We start from the raw sequence: 16,131 nt of genomic DNA, 5'->3' as shown, positions 1-16,131 counted from the left end.
TTTTTTTTTTTTTTTTTATTATTATTTTTCTTTTTCTTTTCTTATCTTACACGCTATTTTGACACGCTTCCCGCCCGCCTTCCTATATCTTTATCTATTCCCTATCCTCACCCTAGATATCATTATCCGTGGGAATCTAGAGAGCGCAAGGTCTGTCTCCTCTGTTCTTTTGTGCCTGTTTGTGTATATCGTGGGGAAATAATTCACGTTTTATCCTTTATCAATACTTTTTTATTCTTATTCTCTATGGTTATAATGATTGTAGAATTTATCCTATGTGCTAATAATCTTAAATTGTAATACAAAGACTTATGAACTACTTATGTTGCTATTATATTTACTTATCTAACTCTATTATATATTCAAAGTGGGGGTAACCGGGACGTCATAGTGGGAGACGATGGTACGTCGGAGTGGGGGAGTGGTGGGGGTAAAGCGACCCACGATTCTGCCATCACTATCACTGCATCTGACACGCAGCTATATCTAGGGTGCACTGGATATGCGCACTTTACGGTTACATTAATTATCTCCGTTATTTTTAGAGATATCAGAAAAGTTTATTCATAGAGGTTGTTCAGTATGAAGAGGGCTATTACTTAGCAGTAACAAGTTTTTTGTACGTGAAGTATCTTCTAAGTTTTCAAAGTTAATTATGTTATTTTTATGAATGATATTGAAATATCATGGAATAAAATACTTTTATTAGTTATTATAAATCAATTCTTCCAAACATTCTGCGTAATAAAGTATTAAGGTATTATGTGAAAAAGGTAATAATTCGTGACATATTTTACAGAAAAAATTTGAAATATGTCACGAATTGTTATGTAACTCCTACTCAACGTACAAGAAAGTTATTATTGCTATATTATGGTCCCTATGATAGCATTCTGGTACTGTACTTTCTTATTGCTTGATGTGAAATGAAATTGCCACCAATATTCATACTGTTATCCGCGAAATTGTTGTTCAAACAAAACTCGGCGAATTCAACGACATATTTGAATGATTTAAAATCATAATTTGAATTCCACTGGAACCAAGTTCCACGATTTTGGCATCACTGCATCTGACGTTAGTGTGTTCATAGGGAAGTACACCATTCCGTATCCATATTGATTCATATATACTACACTACAATACATATATACAGATCAGTACTCGTCTCGTATTTACTTGTATCGATTCATCCCTAAGTGTAAATAGTTTTTCTCTTTTTATCTTACAACAACCAAAACAAGCATATGTATTTACCATATGTCTTCGGTTTTCAGACTATCACAAACCTGTGAAGTTTCATCAAAATAGTAAGGTCTCTAGCAAGTGTTATACAATCGTACTGGTTTTTCACGTAACTACCCCTGCCTATCGGAGTTTGCGCACGATTTCTGGAAACATGGATTGACATGAATTCCCCGAGCAGATACATGTCTTTATCACACTCTGATGTTCCGTGAATTTCCAACATCTATGGAAAATGATATAAGATAGATTCGTATTCTATTCTTATATCCTAATTAGTATCGTGTAATTAATTACCAATCGGTATAATGTCTCAAGCCTATATTCACGCGTGCGAAAGAGCAGAATTGCTAGGATTGCCAATACCAAGTGAAGAGGAGTGGAAAGAGACACAGACGATAGAGAAAAATCGTACTAATGACGATAATGACAATACGATCATTCAGGTAATCATCTTTATTGCCTACTGGAAAGGAACATACTTATACAGAAACTGACAAATTTGGTCATTGAGATGTATCATATTTGAAAGGTAAGGGGAAAAAACGAGGAATGTCCATTTTATAGCACGTTTTGTTTGTGGCAACTGGGACTTCAGAACTATCAAATCATAAAGATTACAAAATTTAAACTCTCTCCATAAAATAGAGTTAAAGATCTGGTGTTTTGTTTAAAAACAGGGAATATCCACTGTATACTAAAAAAAAATTTTTCCTGTGAAAAAACAGCTATTTTAAGAGACATTCCCACATGTACATATAATAAGCAAGGAAGGAACAAAGTATCTGACTATTAATCTCATAAAATAAGTGGTTTTCTTTTTTGTTGTTAAATAATAATATGGAAATAAATTGAAAATTTCTCATTTTGTTTCAGTACCATACAGTGTTTAAACTTGAGAAAAAAATAAAATTACTATAAAATAATTATTATTTTATTGATCATCATTTTGTGATGCTTAATTAAGGTATAATCTTCATTTTATGTACGATATAGCTAAATTCATTGAACCTTCTTGTTTTACTTTTCTCAATAAAGTTATTTTGTAACATACTTAGTTTTGTCCCCTTACCCTCAATTTATTTATTCCGATGATATACATCTATGTGTATATATATATATATATATATATATATATATATATATACCATGTATACAGGGTGGTCCATGCAACTTGTTCACCCTATATAACTTCTAAGGTATGCATTGTATGAAAACATTTTTTATAGAAAAGTTGCATGGTTTCGACGCATACATTATGTAATGCATATATTTTTTTTTGTAAGTGGAGGTGTTTTGAAGATTTGAAGGTCAAATATATCTACCTATTATATATATTTATCTATCTATTATATATATTATCTTTATATACATCTATAAACCTAATAATTAACGAATAATTTCACTTTATTTTTTATAAATGGTCTGTGCGTAATATCAAGTTGGAGACACATACGAACACATATATATGTATATAGTCTTAATGAGATAAGATGGGCAAAAATGTTGGAAGCACAAGTAGTAATGACAGTGGGATAGGAATAACGATTTTTTTAATTGGTCACTAATACATCTCTAAGTCACTGTATGATTTATATTTTCATTGTATTATTTGCATAAAATAAAATAGATTCTTGTGTAATTTGTAGAACTTGGATACCTCAAATGAAGCTGCACAACGCGTTAGTGGTGGATTGGATGAACTAAACAGCATTCTCAATGCAACGCAAAAGAAGATTAATAGATTCAAGGTTACATAATCAATTATACGTCCTTTAAATTTAATTAAGATCAATGCTAAACGAATGGACTGCAAATGTTAATTTTACTCAATGATTACTTTATTATATTTAAACAAAAGATGATCCTAATAATTATAGTTACATAATTATACCTAAGTAAAATATTTGTTAAAGTAAACTATTATTTTGTAATGTTATAACATTTTGCAGACTGTTTGTGGCAGTTTGGGTACTTTACTAAAAGTAAAAGTGGGATCTAAAAACAATACACCAGATCGTAAAACTACTGAAGGAAATCGCAATGAGCCGAAGGATATTATCAATGAGACAGAAATAAATGAAGAACAATTGACAGTAGATTTATCAAAAGATGAAAAAACGATAGAAAATATAAAGTCGAACTCAACAACACAAAAACAAATAGATATCAATGAAAAAATGGGATCTCATTTGGATAAACTGGATTGTCTTATTACAAAAGCTGAAAATGCTCAATATAGTATGCAACATCAAACAAAACAAATGAAAAAATTTCTGAAATAATGAATATGCATTCAAAGCATATTATCCTATAATTGTGAGGACTATTGCAGCTAGTATATGCTTGATAAAGTACAATTTAATACTGCATATCCAAAGACATATGCATATTGTAGACTTCAATCATGACTCTTTAAAGAGACAGAGAACTGTTTCATGAAAATGTTTGTCAGATTTAGAGTCTATTAATTCAATGTTGGTGCATTCTGCATATATTCTAGACATATTCTTAAAAAAAAAAGGAGTGCTTCTATAAAATCATATAACTATACTGTTGAAGAATTTGCTATCATACCATGGATTATATTTAAAATTAAGTGGAAACTGCTTTATTTAATGAAGTTTACTGTCATAACACAACCTCCTGTGTGTAATACTTGAGGCACAGTAGTATTTCATTGTGAATATGAAACCTCATCAATAAGTTCTTCAAAAACACACTCACGTATTTCTTTCTATGAAAGAATTATTAAAACAATCAGAATGAAGCCTGTTACTACACTGCTAAAAAAACAGTGTATGTATTTTTTGTTCAATATTGTAATAGAAATAGTCATAATTACAATTTCAACTTGTAATCTCATTAACTTATCTCTTTAAGAAACAAATTTTTTTATAAGTTATGCATGTAATACCCTTCTAAAGGTTGACAAGAAATATCCTACTGATATAATATGAATGCAATTGTTGAAGATAATTTATTACTGTTATGTATATCATAGCAACCAGTTGATACCTAAATTCGGGTATTGGACAATATTGATGTGACATGTACATAATACAGCTTGTTAAATATGTGATCAATTTTCTTTAGCATAGATTTTTATAAATACAATGTTATTATTGTTATATTTATTTAAAAGACGAGTTTCCTAAATAGAATGTTTACTTAATAATATTTATATTTTAAGACTAAATTATATTTTTACATCGGCTGTTAATATAAATTAGTTGTTAATTATAGTATTATATAACCTTCAGAATTCTTTACACACATGCAAAAACAACGAATGTGCCTATGTGATAACAAATGAACGTACTTTTGAAAAGCTAATATTTAGTATTGGCTCAATTTGATCAAAATTACTTGATAACTTGTCTGATTTAATCTGCATATTAGTTACCTTATATAGTAATTTGCTTCTTTAGATATAATTCATATATTTTTAATAATCCCATTAAATAAAATTACATTGGTAGACCCAGCAATATTTGCCATTGTGTAAAACTTCTCAAAGTTTTATAATTAATATTTTTTTGTCTTCTATTTTGCAGTATATCTTTTACAATACACATATAATAATATATATGTGCATTTATTTAAACCGACACATCAACTGTATTGATCGAATAAAAATAAAAATAACGCTTGAGAAAAGAATATTTACACTCATTTTATAACTGATCCACATCGATTTAGTTCTTTATCTTTAGATATTATAGTTTTGTTGGAAAATATATTGATAAAATAAATGTGCATCTTGGAATGCAAGTGCTTATATGCATGCATGTATAATATATACTGTGAATTTGTTTTTATTTCAAAAAAGGTCTATTAGAAGCAAGTTTTATTAACATCAACATTTTTCATATAATTAGTATTAAATATGAACAATGTGCAACAATATACCGGTCATTGTAATAAGTCATGAAAATGTTATTTAATTAAATTTCCGAAATTGTGACATCGCGCAAGTAATCGATAATCCAAAAATCGATGAATACGATATAATCAAATTTCACGAGTTCAAACATTGCTTTGAGGTCACATTATACACTTAAGGATAATTCAAATTTTTAAGTAATTATGTAAACGTGAAGATAAAATATTTTGCATGGCTGCGTCTTTTGAACTTACTACAAATTTTACTCATTTGTATACCATGTATAAAAAACAGATACAATAAAACTACGTATTTAAAGTGATTTACAGTGATCTAAAGTATACTATGTATGTATATACTTACACTAGCGTCCACGTATACAAAGAGTGGCAAGCTGAAGTTACGATTTTAAAAAGTGAATGATTAAATATGCCATATTCTGAGAGTTATATTAAAAATAAATTAATCGAAGGATTGAACGCTTCACACGTAGTACGTATACTATATTTTTTATTACATTTGCAGACACACTTCGTACATTTTTTATGTTGTATTTCTTCTAACCTTGAATTCTCTATCATAAACGTAGGTTGCTATATAGAAGTTCTTTCTGAAATACATTTACTAATTCCAACCAAGGGTGTATTTGGATATAAAGTACTTGGAACACTTGTCAACATATGTTCTTAAAAAATGCAAGGGAAAATGCAGATTATGTTAATTTCCCTTTTAGCCCTTCTTTTAAGATGGTGCGTCACATATTATGCCTATAGTGGTGAAAAAAAACCTCCAATGTTTGGAGACTATGAGGCCCAACGACATTGGCAAGAGATTACATTTAATTTGCCCATTGAGAAATGGTATATTAATACTACAAACAATAACTTACAATATTGGGGATTAGACTATCCTCCTTTAACAGCATATCATAGCTTCATATTGGGCTATATTGCTAATAAGATCAATTCTTCATATGTGACATTACATGAGTCAAGAGGGTTTTCTTCTGAAGATCACAAATATTTCATGAGACTTACTGCCTTATTTGCAGACATTTTATTCTACCTACCAGCAATAATATACTTTGTATTAACGAATGAAGTACCAAAAAAAGAAACAGAAGAAAGTAATTTATTTGGTTTCAATACAAAGCATTGTCTTATCCTAGTAATGTTGATTTATCCAGGTCTGATATTAATAGATCATGGTCACTTCCAATACAATTGTATATCCCTAGGACTATTTATCGGTGCTGTTGCAACAGTACTTCAAAATTCATTTATTATTGGATCATTTTTATTTGTGGCAGCACTAAATTATAAACAAATGGAGTTGTATCATGCATTGCCAATTTTCTTTTACATTCTTGGAAAATATTCACCTTTAAGAAATAAAAATTGGTTATTTAATTTGAGAATGCTATTCTGTGTATCATTGACAGTAATTTTTACATTTATTATTATATGGTTACCATTTCTTAAGAATTTAGAAACATTTACTAGTGTTATTCTTCGATTATTTCCAGTTGCCAGAGGTGTATTTGAGGATAAAGTGGCCAATATTTGGTGTACCATCAATGTTCTTTATAAATTACATACTGCGTTTACAAATATACAATTAGCTAAAATTTGTTTGGTAATAACAACATTCGCAATTCTACCAAGTTGTATAAATGTATATTTAAATCCAGAAAAACAGAGATTCATCATTTCTCTCATCAATTGTGCATTAGCATTTTTTCTATTTTCATTTCAAGTTCATGAAAAATCAATTCTGCTTATTGTGGTGCCAGTGTTATTACATTTTCAAAATGATCCGTTTCCTTCTTTTTGGTTTCTAATAATTACACATTTTAGCATGTTACCTTTGTTCATAAAAGATAATTTATATTTAACATATTGGGTTACATTAATATTTTACATTTTTTCTACTCTTTGGATATATCCTGACATATTGACTCAGAACAAATTATTTGTTGATAAAACTTCACAACGAAATGCACAAAGAGAAATTCAAACAAAAGTAATAAAACCCAATAAGAATAAATCACTTTTTACAAAAATAGAAAAAGGTATAGAGTATTACTGGAAAAATAACTGTAATAGCTTATTAAATTATAATCCTTTGTTAATTATCCTATTCTATAACTCAATTATAGGGGTAATAATATTGTCTGTTGCTAGTGGTTTTGTAAAACCTCCAAATAAATATCCAGATCTGTTTCCATTATTAATTTCTGTATATTCTTGTGGACATTTCATTGTGTTCTATTTATATTTTAATTATAAACAATTGTGTGTATAAAAAAATATATAAATTTGAAATAAATTCATTTATTTAAATTGGTATCATATTTTTTAATTCAAAGGGACCATCATAAAGATACTTATTAGTAATGGTGTAATCGTTTTATTATGTTAGATTTCTTCATAGATCACTGATATAAATAAAATCGATAATGTACATTGCTATCATCACTGACAAATACTAGAGTCTTCCACCTTTGTGTAAATTATATAATCTTCTATGTGGATCTGAACTTTGCTCTGTTACTGAATATTACTTTACTATATTAGCATAACAGCAACATTACTCATACATGTTCAATGTATGTCAGTAGCAAAATAGATTCTGTCTTGAAAACACCTTGTGTGACAAAAGCACAAACGTTAACATTATGCAATAACGAAATATAAGTTTTCTTGCAGACTAAATAATGTAACTGATACTATATTTTGTAAAATAGAATTAGCTGGACATCGATTTATTTTTATTTTGTTTTAAATGTTACAGGAAGTGGAAGATCAGTCTGATGGTTGTGGAGCTAAGTTTTCTGTAGTAGTGGTTTCAGAAGCTTTTCAGGACAAATCATTACTCCAACGTCATAGGTATTACATTTTTATATGCTTCAATTGGTAAACTAGCATTTTATATTCAACACATTGTGTACATATTTATTATCGACAATTCAGGTTGGTAAATGCAGTGCTGGAAAAGGAACTTAAAATAATTCATGCATTTTCTCAAAAAACGTTAACTCTAGAACAGTGGGAAAAGCAGCAGAGTTAATCCATTCTGTCTTACAGATTTTAAAATAGTGTTTCTTACTAACTGATTATATTATATTACAAAAGGTATAAAATTATACATTTTTATGCAAAAGTTATGTTAACATTCTACTAAATTAATTTCCAAATAAATTTTTTCCCCTTAGTCGTTAGGCAAGAAAACCTGAAACAACCAAAAATGATTCAGTTCAAAGTATCTGCACCAGGAAAAGTCATTCTTTATGGAGAACACGCTGTAGTATATGGAAAAACTGCTCTTGCAGCTAGTTTAGGATTACGTACAGTTATAGATTTCTCTGAGTTGCTAGAAGCAGAACAAGTAATTAAAATATGTTTTCCTAAAGTAAATTTATTCATAACTATACCGCTACAACAAGTGCAAAGTTTTCTTTTAACTAACAAAGATTCAACATCTGCAGAAAATTATGAAATATTTTACAACCAAATAAAAGAATTTGTTAGTACCATTGGTTATTTTAATTTACAGCAAAAATTAAGCTTAGAAGTATTGTTTTACCTTCTTATTTATATTACACAAAAGGATGAAATGAATATAAAACCGTTTCAAATTCAGTTAAACACTGAATTGTCAATTAGTTCTGGATTAGGTAGTTCTGCTTCGTTCGCAGTTTGTATTGCTGCCTGCTTTTTGCATTGGTCACGTTTACAAAAGAACAATTGTAAGCCATTTGACATTTCTGATTTAGATATTATTTCAAAATATGCTCTAAACTGTGAAAGAATTATGCATGGCACTCCATCTGGAATAGATAATTCTGTCTGTACATACGGATCAATGATAGAATTTAAAAAGGGCGATTATATAAAAACAATAGCCACCACGCAAATTATGAGAATTTTATTAGTAGACACAAGAGTAAGCAGAAGTACAAAAGCATTAGTAGAAAAAATGGCAGCACTGAAACACAAATATCCTGCTATTATTGATTTAATTATAGATTCAATTGATAACATAGCAAAAGAAGCAATTAAAGTTATACAAAAAATTAACAATGCCTCAGGTACTAATAATGAAACTCTTGTCGAAGGATACAGACAATTAATGGTAAGTATGTTATTGGAATTTATAATATTTACTACCTATTGCAGAAAGTGGTTATTGTTCTTAGTGCCTGCAAATTTATTCAGATCTTCTTAACGGATATCATATTATTCCAGACGCTTATTAACATGAATCAAGGATTGCTAGCCACATGTCAAGTATCTCATCCATCTTTAGATAGAATTTGTGCAGAAGCACAGAATTATGCTTTAGCAGCGAAACTCACGGGTGCTGGCGGCGGTGGATATGCATATATTTTATTATTACCAGACACCCAGCCAGAAACGATTGCAAGTATTTCACGAAAGTTAATTGCAGATGGATTTACCGTTATATTAACAACTTTAGGAGGTGCTGGTGTACAAATTCATAAGCAACAGTAAATAAGTTTTTTTTATGTTTTCCAAACTTGTAATTTCTGAAAAATATTTGTACTATTTTCGTATTTATGTAAATTTTATTGTTATACCGATACAAATAAATACTGTGGGCTATTTCATTACACTTGTCTTCTGGATTTCGGTTAAGTACACTAGCTACAAGTTAAACTTTTATATTCCAATATTTAAATTAACACATTACCAAGATATGTAACATGAAAATTATGGGATAATGATAGGACTTATTATGTTTAAAGACTACAGAACATTAGATGTACTACGATACGTCGCTCGCGAGTTTCCACTGGATCTAAGGTGATCTGAATCAGATATTCCATCCTCCCCAAAGTTCTCATCTGCGTTATATACAGGATTTGATAAATAAAGTCTTTCAGTCTCTTTTGCTTCTGCGATCCATTCGTTAAGTTCACTCGTATACATTTTTTTCTGCAAAACTTCTCGCGTTCGAGGACGCGATCCAATAAAAACAGTGATTCCCTACAATAAATTTACAGAATCACAAAGTAACAGAAAATGTCTATTTACACAGACTAATTTTTTTGTATAAACTTACACCGACTATGAGCGAAGGCCTTAGCTTTTCTAGAATCTGAAAATCTTCTATTATACATTGTAAATCGTCCCACCTCAGTTCTACTTCTTCATGGAGCATTTTCTCTTCTGTGATAAGATGCGTACATCAAATTAATAAGAGCTTTATTCGCATTAAAATCTTATGAACAATGAAAATGTAATTACCGTCACGTTTAGATGTTGATTTTTTATAGTGTATTCTAAATCGGAATGCTTCCAAAAAACTGGACACTACAATCGTTAACACAATCATTGTTACCAGATAAAATACCATAAAATATAGTCTTGTATACATGCCAACAGTAAACGCATATGCATTCATCAATATAAACCAGTTATTAACAACTGTTAGTTCAAAGAGCGTCATACCACTGGCTATGAGATTATCAAAAGTATTTAAATAGTAATATCCTAATGCAGTACTTTCGTTGGCGGAATACTTGTAAAAATCTTCAACGGTTGTATTTCTGTCAAAATATGGCAGTCATGTAACATACAATATAAAATCAGATTGTTTGTAGCTATCTATTATTTCTACATACTTGCAGCAGTTTCGCATATTGTATCCAGCGAACAATTCCATTCCAATGATCGCAAAGAAATAGTATAAAACAAGCATGACCACTGCAGTGGAAGACATTAAAGGAGTTAAAATAACAAGTGTGCCAAAAACGTCTCGATATCTTTTCTTCATTTTAAATAATCGTAAAACTCTAAGTGGTCTAAATAAAACAAAGAATGTTGCCGATGGAAAGATACGTAAAATACAAGCAGCAACGAGTGTCATTACAGATGTGCCTAAATCAAAAAGATTCCATCCAGAGCTAAGATACCATCTTGTCCCAAGGCCTAATACTTTAATCAGTGCTTCAGTCACAAATACTGTAATCAAAAACATTATTCAAGTTACTGTAATCTTAGTTAAATAATAAGATTCATACAGAATGGATCACTAACTCCATCCAGAATGTCTGGTTAAAGTTTCAAAGACGATTTCTGTACAAAAAAGATATGACAATGGCAATTTCATTCTTTTTATTCTATAGAGTGGTAAATTGCATAGTCCTTGAAACTATAAAATCCAGTAGTTTCATTTTTCTATTGTTCGGAATGACAAAAATATTACTAATAGACTGAATCAGCGACCTATATAACTACTTTTTACGTACTTCCCCCAAAAAGGAAAGTATCCCAAGATGCTGCAAATAGACGCGCACTATGTAGAATATCACTTGGCTGCAATATTCTTATTATCATAGTAATACCATTCGCAACAATCATTACATCTGAAAGTTATTCATACTCTTTAGTGTTTGTAATAAAGGATAAAGTAACTATACATGATTTTGTTTCACAAACTTACACATCACAGATTCAAAGTAGGACCATCTTATAGCAGCATGAGCTCCAGTGCAAAGAATTTGCATAGGCTGAGATGTGCTATGATACCAAGGTACACTGGAATATTGTGGTTCCCACTGAAGTATTGTTGTGTCATAAATATTTAAAAATTCTTCAGAACTTAACACTCCAGACCCGGATGCATTCAGATGTCGAAACATTAAAACAATATCTTTGATACCTACAAACAATTTTGTTACACATAATATACACATATGAAGATAAATTTTATTTATTTGATTTCTTTAGAATACATTTCTGTTCATGCATACTTTTATTTGGAGCATAATATCGCATTAATCCCTCAAACTGACGGAATCGCATTTTATCTGGATTCTGTTTTGAAACTAGTAAATTGAAAGCATGTTGACATGCTTTCCTTTTATGCAAAAACAACTTTTTAAACTTATCACGTTCAGCGGCTGTAAATGTTTCATTCACGACTGCTAACATCAAATTCATCATCACATATAACATTGTGGATAAGTAAGAAACAAAATATATTGCATACCACTTATTTTTTGAATACGAAGGCATCATTACATCTGGAAAACTAAAGAAGTCACATCATTACTGGACAAGGAATATATTTTTTATGAATATGCAATGATGCTATAATATTAGGTATACGCAAAAGTAACGACTGTTGCAGTTGAATTTGGGGGTGTGGTCTCGTTTCATTTTGTCGACAGAGATGTTGACTTTTGTCAGAAAAATCAGAAATGTTATAAAAAATGAAACATCATCATTATACAATTGTTATAAATTATAATATTAATAAAGATTTTCAATAGAGAAACGACAATTACTTTTGCATACACCTAATACATATACGTGATAGTACTTACTTAGCAGTGGTGAGAAGGACAAAAAGACTTACAAAACTATCTTGCAATGTGGAAAAATATCGATTCATGTCAGAGAACATGTAATAACCCAATACTGTGTAAAGTGTAATAAAAAATAAAAGCAGGCCCAACATATCCAAAATTGGAGGGAGTGTCTGCAATATTTGTCTTATAAATCTTCGTACATTTCCGAAACATTTTGTGTCTACTAAAAAGATAGGCCTTAAAGCGCGTGTCACGCGAAAATGTGACGATTGCCTTACTAAAACCGTCATTGCCTCTAAAAACATGATGGCCAATGTAATACACTGTAACAAAAATTTAGTGTAATTTCGTTGAACTAAATTGCAATTTGATGAGTTGATATTATGTCATTATGTATGCAAGTTCTGAGTCTATTAAATCTTGCATAAATGTATTATCGGAATCAAATACTATTATACCATTGCATAAGAAAGATGAATATGTATAAGTGCACCATATAGAATTATGGTCTGTCAACAGTGGCCTAATACTCTAATAAAGATGTTCGTATGAATAATATGTACTCAACATTATATTAAATATAATTTTTTACATACAGGTTATCCTACTTAAGGTAATTAACCAAAATCTTTCCATTCTTTTTAATTATAGAGAACTTTTTCTGTTCATATTTTTCTGTAATATTAAAAGAACAAAATATTTTTGGGTCATGTTAAATAAGACACCTTGTATACAATATAGTAAGAAACAATAAGCAACTCTATATTTATCACAGACTTGTTTTATTAAAAATGTCAAATGAAACAGCTTGTAGTTGTTGGCTTATCTTCTCATTAGTACCCTCATTGTTTTTGTATCAGTTCAATGGAAAAGAACCATACTATTACACATTACTTCTACATGCAGTGACAAAGAAGCTGAAATGAATTGCAATCTAACCATATAATGAAATCTTTCTATTTCCTTGCTGTTAGGAAATTCGAATAACTTTATAAAAAAAGAAAAAGGAACAAAAATATATTTTTACCTTCAGCATTGTTCTTTTATGCTTCAACATAGTTGCCCAACCAATCCATCTTAATTTTAAAGTTAATTCAATGCCTATAATCATCAAAGCAAAAAGTTCTATTGATCCGTGTGCCCATACTGGTATCTAAAACAAAATGTATAAACTGCAGAGATAATATAATAAGAGGAAACTATTGTTTAAGTGGACAGCTTACTCTAAATAATGGTACAGCTGGCTCTTCTACCACAGCCAAAACCAAAAGTAAAAGTGAAGTCAATAAATCTAATCCATAGTACCAATTATTATGAACTAATAGATATGCTGGTAAATCTTTTGGATGCTTTGGATGAGACTCAAACTTTTCGTTGTTCCTACCTTCCTATGAAAATAGTTACATTTTAATAATTCTCGTAATATAAATATTAAGAGTATGTGATAAGCCCTGTTATTAGAATGAAATAGAATAAATATAGATACCTCTAAAAATATTGCAGCTTTATGATAATTCATTTCCCAATATAAATCATGATCTGAAAAGGAATCATGCAAGGGAAGCACAGCATTATCAGTCATGGTTTCTCTTTCTACTTCATCAGTCTCAATCTTTTGATGAAACTGATTGTTTTCACTATTGCTAACTGGTGAATTTATGTTGTTCCCTGAGAAAGAACATGATAACATTGATCCATATTCTAAAATAAAAGTAAAAAAATAAAATAACTACAATAAAAGATACATAAAAATGTACATAATACTTGAAGTCGCTCAATACTTTTGTGCTATCTCTAAAAAATGCTTGATGTTATATCAGTAATTATATAATTATTATAAGCATTTGTAACAAGGACAAAAGGTAATGCACTCATTATAAAAAAAACCTAGAAGAACAATTAGTAAATCTTTATAAATATAAACAAAACAAATCTTAGAAAAAATGACTACATTTATGTAGTTAAATGTTCACCAAGATCTAATTTTTCGAGCATAAACTATTAATTAACGAAAGAATGAATTTATTTAACAATGGCCAACAATGGCCTCATAAATGTAGCTTACTTTGACATGATCGTTGAGAAGTGTCCTGCTCAAGTGATAGATCTGCATCATCGTTAAAGCGTTGATAATTGGCTGAATATTCGGTAGGCTTAGGGGAAGACATTTGAAAATGATGTGTCACATGTCATATGTATCCACGTTTGTTAACGAGTAGTTATTTACGCTAGCTTAACGACTACACAACGTTGTCACTCCTCAGAAACTGAACACCAGTTGTATTAAATTAAAAACTTGTACCGTGATGCGTGTACATTCTCGTATGACAAATATTACATATTATAATGTCATAACACTAAGCGATGTTATTCGATTCTTTTATGTGTGACGTTTCGCTCCTGATACGCAAGCGCGTTTATACGAGGTGGATTTTATCCACTTCAACCATTGGTGTCGCAAGGCTAACAGCTTTGCAGACGAAAATATGATAATTCCCTACTTTTTTGTATGATGTAACGTAACAAATGCAATCAGTAAATATTACCTACTGATTCGTGGGCCGTTATATTTTCAGGAGCTATCTCACACAAATAATGACAACTTCAGTTAAGGATAATTAAAAAAACTGATGATTAATTCATTAATCTTCACATTCGAAAATTTGGCTGAACTTTATTTCCCCGGACCAAAAATTATCGACTTCTTTTTATATCTTCTGGTAGTACTCAACGAGTAGAATCTAAAAATGCAAGTTTTAAGTTTAGGAATCCAGCGCTTCAAAAGTTATGCGTATGTAAAACCAAGCATTTTTAGCGTATTTTACAGGTTAGTTTAACGCCATATTGACTTCTATACCAAATTCGTCTAATCAATGGTGTCACTGCTTATAAGGAGATGCGCGTGACGGCGGCCATTTTGGCGGGATAATTCAAACGTGCTTGTAAAATCGAATCACTTATTCAAAGCGAAATACTGATTCAACCGAATATGACCATGAAGCGCGTATATACTTAGGGTGAGACGTATCTGACCAAAACGCTCGAAACGCGGGCAACCCTATCGTAAATGGAGGCAATAACGAGACTATACGGTGGCTCATTGTAACACGTAATTGGGAAATGTCTTTATTACCGGAAAGTAGGACGGTATTCAATTCCTAGAAACCATATTAACGTAAAGGGACTTTGAATTAGGTGCAATTATACGCGCGCCGAATACATTATTGTCTGATTATTTCAAAAGGGGTTGTTAGGAATTTCCCAGATTTTGAAAGAAGCATTTTAGCTGCCCAAAAAAATTAATATACGGTGAATAAAGAAAGTCCATATTGAGGACGGAACACTTATGATATTATTTAGAGGACAAAAAGAAAAGACGATGTGTTGTATTTCCATGCATATTATACATGCTCACCGACATCAAATCTAAAAAAATGCATATGCGTGGACCAACTTAACAAAAAAATCTAATTTTGAAAATGCTTCTCAAATTAATATCTTCCAAGCTTTCATTTTACTGTACGTAACATATTAATGTAGTGGATTTTTCTTCCAATGTTTTCATATGTATGTACTGCAATGGTTAGAATAAAGGTAACATCTAATTGTAAGAATAATTTGTATATATATAAGAGAATATGTATTTGTGTAATATAAAATT

The 16,131-nt window shown here is 30.2% G+C and overlaps 4 protein-coding genes across 5 annotated transcripts; 3 read left to right on the top strand and 1 right to left on the bottom strand.

Moving 5' to 3' along the window:
• Positions 1-1,044: 1,044 nt before the first annotated feature.
• LOC107190831 lies at positions 1,045-3,641 on the top strand. 2 transcript variants are annotated; one of them, XM_015579717.1, is made up of 4 exons: positions 1,045-1,201; positions 1,278-1,691; positions 2,895-2,996; positions 3,198-3,641. In XM_015579717.1, exons 2-4 carry the CDS (start codon positions 1,554-1,556, stop codon positions 3,528-3,530), a joined length of 573 nt encoding a protein of 190 aa, XP_015435203.1. In that variant the 5' UTR covers positions 1,045-1,201; positions 1,278-1,553; the 3' UTR covers positions 3,531-3,641. The 2 variants fall into 2 exon arrangements, with proteins under 2 accessions (XP_015435203.1, XP_015435202.1); XM_015579716.1 differs by having other exon boundaries at positions 1,045-1,691.
• A 1,889-nt stretch (positions 3,642-5,530) lies between these two features.
• On the top strand, positions 5,531-8,252 carry LOC107190824 (bolA-like protein 2). Its single transcript, XM_015579708.1, has 3 exons — positions 5,531-5,623; positions 7,925-8,019; positions 8,104-8,252. The coding sequence occupies exons 1-3, from the start codon at positions 5,561-5,563 to the stop codon at positions 8,198-8,200; spliced, it is 255 nt and encodes an 84-aa protein (XP_015435194.1). The 5' UTR covers positions 5,531-5,560; the 3' UTR covers positions 8,201-8,252.
• Positions 8,203-9,694, top strand: LOC107190823 (mevalonate kinase). Its single transcript, XM_015579707.1, has 3 exons — positions 8,203-8,265; positions 8,346-9,265; positions 9,379-9,694. The coding sequence occupies exons 2-3, from the start codon at positions 8,378-8,380 to the stop codon at positions 9,643-9,645; spliced, it is 1,155 nt and encodes a 384-aa protein (XP_015435193.1). The 5' UTR covers positions 8,203-8,265; positions 8,346-8,377; the 3' UTR covers positions 9,646-9,694.
• On the bottom strand, positions 9,693-14,787 carry LOC107190827 (two pore calcium channel protein 1-like). The gene is made up of 12 exons (XM_015579710.1): positions 14,536-14,787; positions 13,957-14,171; positions 13,694-13,858; positions 13,498-13,623; positions 12,486-12,793; positions 11,910-12,190; positions 11,600-11,818; positions 11,406-11,522; positions 10,779-11,118; positions 10,402-10,703; positions 10,217-10,323; positions 9,693-10,140 (listed from the first exon to the last, which is right to left on the bottom strand). The coding sequence occupies exons 1-12, from the start codon at positions 14,636-14,638 to the stop codon at positions 9,901-9,903; spliced, it is 2,523 nt and encodes an 840-aa protein (XP_015435196.1). The 5' UTR covers positions 14,639-14,787; the 3' UTR covers positions 9,693-9,900.
• Positions 14,788-16,131: the final 1,344 nt, after the last annotated feature.

Source organism: Dufourea novaeangliae, unplaced genomic scaffold, assembly GCF_001272555.1.
Source record: "Dufourea novaeangliae isolate 0120121106 unplaced genomic scaffold, ASM127255v1 scaffold232, whole genome shotgun sequence".
Lineage (NCBI taxonomy): Eukaryota > Metazoa > Arthropoda > Insecta > Hymenoptera > Halictidae > Dufourea > Dufourea novaeangliae.
The sequence above is the reverse complement of the archived record's forward strand: the minus strand, read 5'-3'. Positions and strand labels throughout refer to the sequence as shown.

Bases quoted from the DNA above. Each gene is read 5' to 3' on its own strand.
- LOC107190831 (XM_015579717.1), top strand. From the start codon at position 1,554: ATGTCTCAAGCCTATATTCACGCGTGCGAAAGAGCAGAATTGCTAGGA. The intron at 1,692-2,894 runs GTAATCATCTTT...TGTAATTTGTAG, and splicing joins ATGACAATACGATCATTCAG to AACTTGGATACCTCAAATGA. The intron at 2,997-3,197 runs GTTACATAATCA...AACATTTTGCAG, and splicing joins AGAAGATTAATAGATTCAAG to ACTGTTTGTGGCAGTTTGGG.
- LOC107190824 (XM_015579708.1), top strand. From the start codon at position 5,561: ATGCCATATTCTGAGAGTTATATTAAAAATAAATTAATCGAAGGATTG. The intron at 5,624-7,924 runs GTACGTATACTA...TAAATGTTACAG, and splicing joins GATTGAACGCTTCACACGTA to GAAGTGGAAGATCAGTCTGA. The intron at 8,020-8,103 runs GTATTACATTTT...TCGACAATTCAG, and splicing joins TCATTACTCCAACGTCATAG to GTTGGTAAATGCAGTGCTGG.
- LOC107190823 (XM_015579707.1), top strand. From the start codon at position 8,378: ATGATTCAGTTCAAAGTATCTGCACCAGGAAAAGTCATTCTTTATGGA. The intron at 9,266-9,378 runs GTAAGTATGTTA...ATATTATTCCAG, and splicing joins AAGGATACAGACAATTAATG to ACGCTTATTAACATGAATCA.
- LOC107190827 (XM_015579710.1), bottom strand. From the start codon at position 14,638: ATGTCTTCCCCTAAGCCTACCGAATATTCAGCCAATTATCAACGCTTT. The intron at 12,191-12,485 runs GTAAGTACTATC...TGACTTCTTTAG, and splicing joins GTCCTTCTCACCACTGCTAA to TTTTCCAGATGTAATGATGC. The intron at 11,819-11,909 runs GTATGCATGAAC...AATTGTTTGTAG, and splicing joins ATATTATGCTCCAAATAAAA to GTATCAAAGATATTGTTTTA.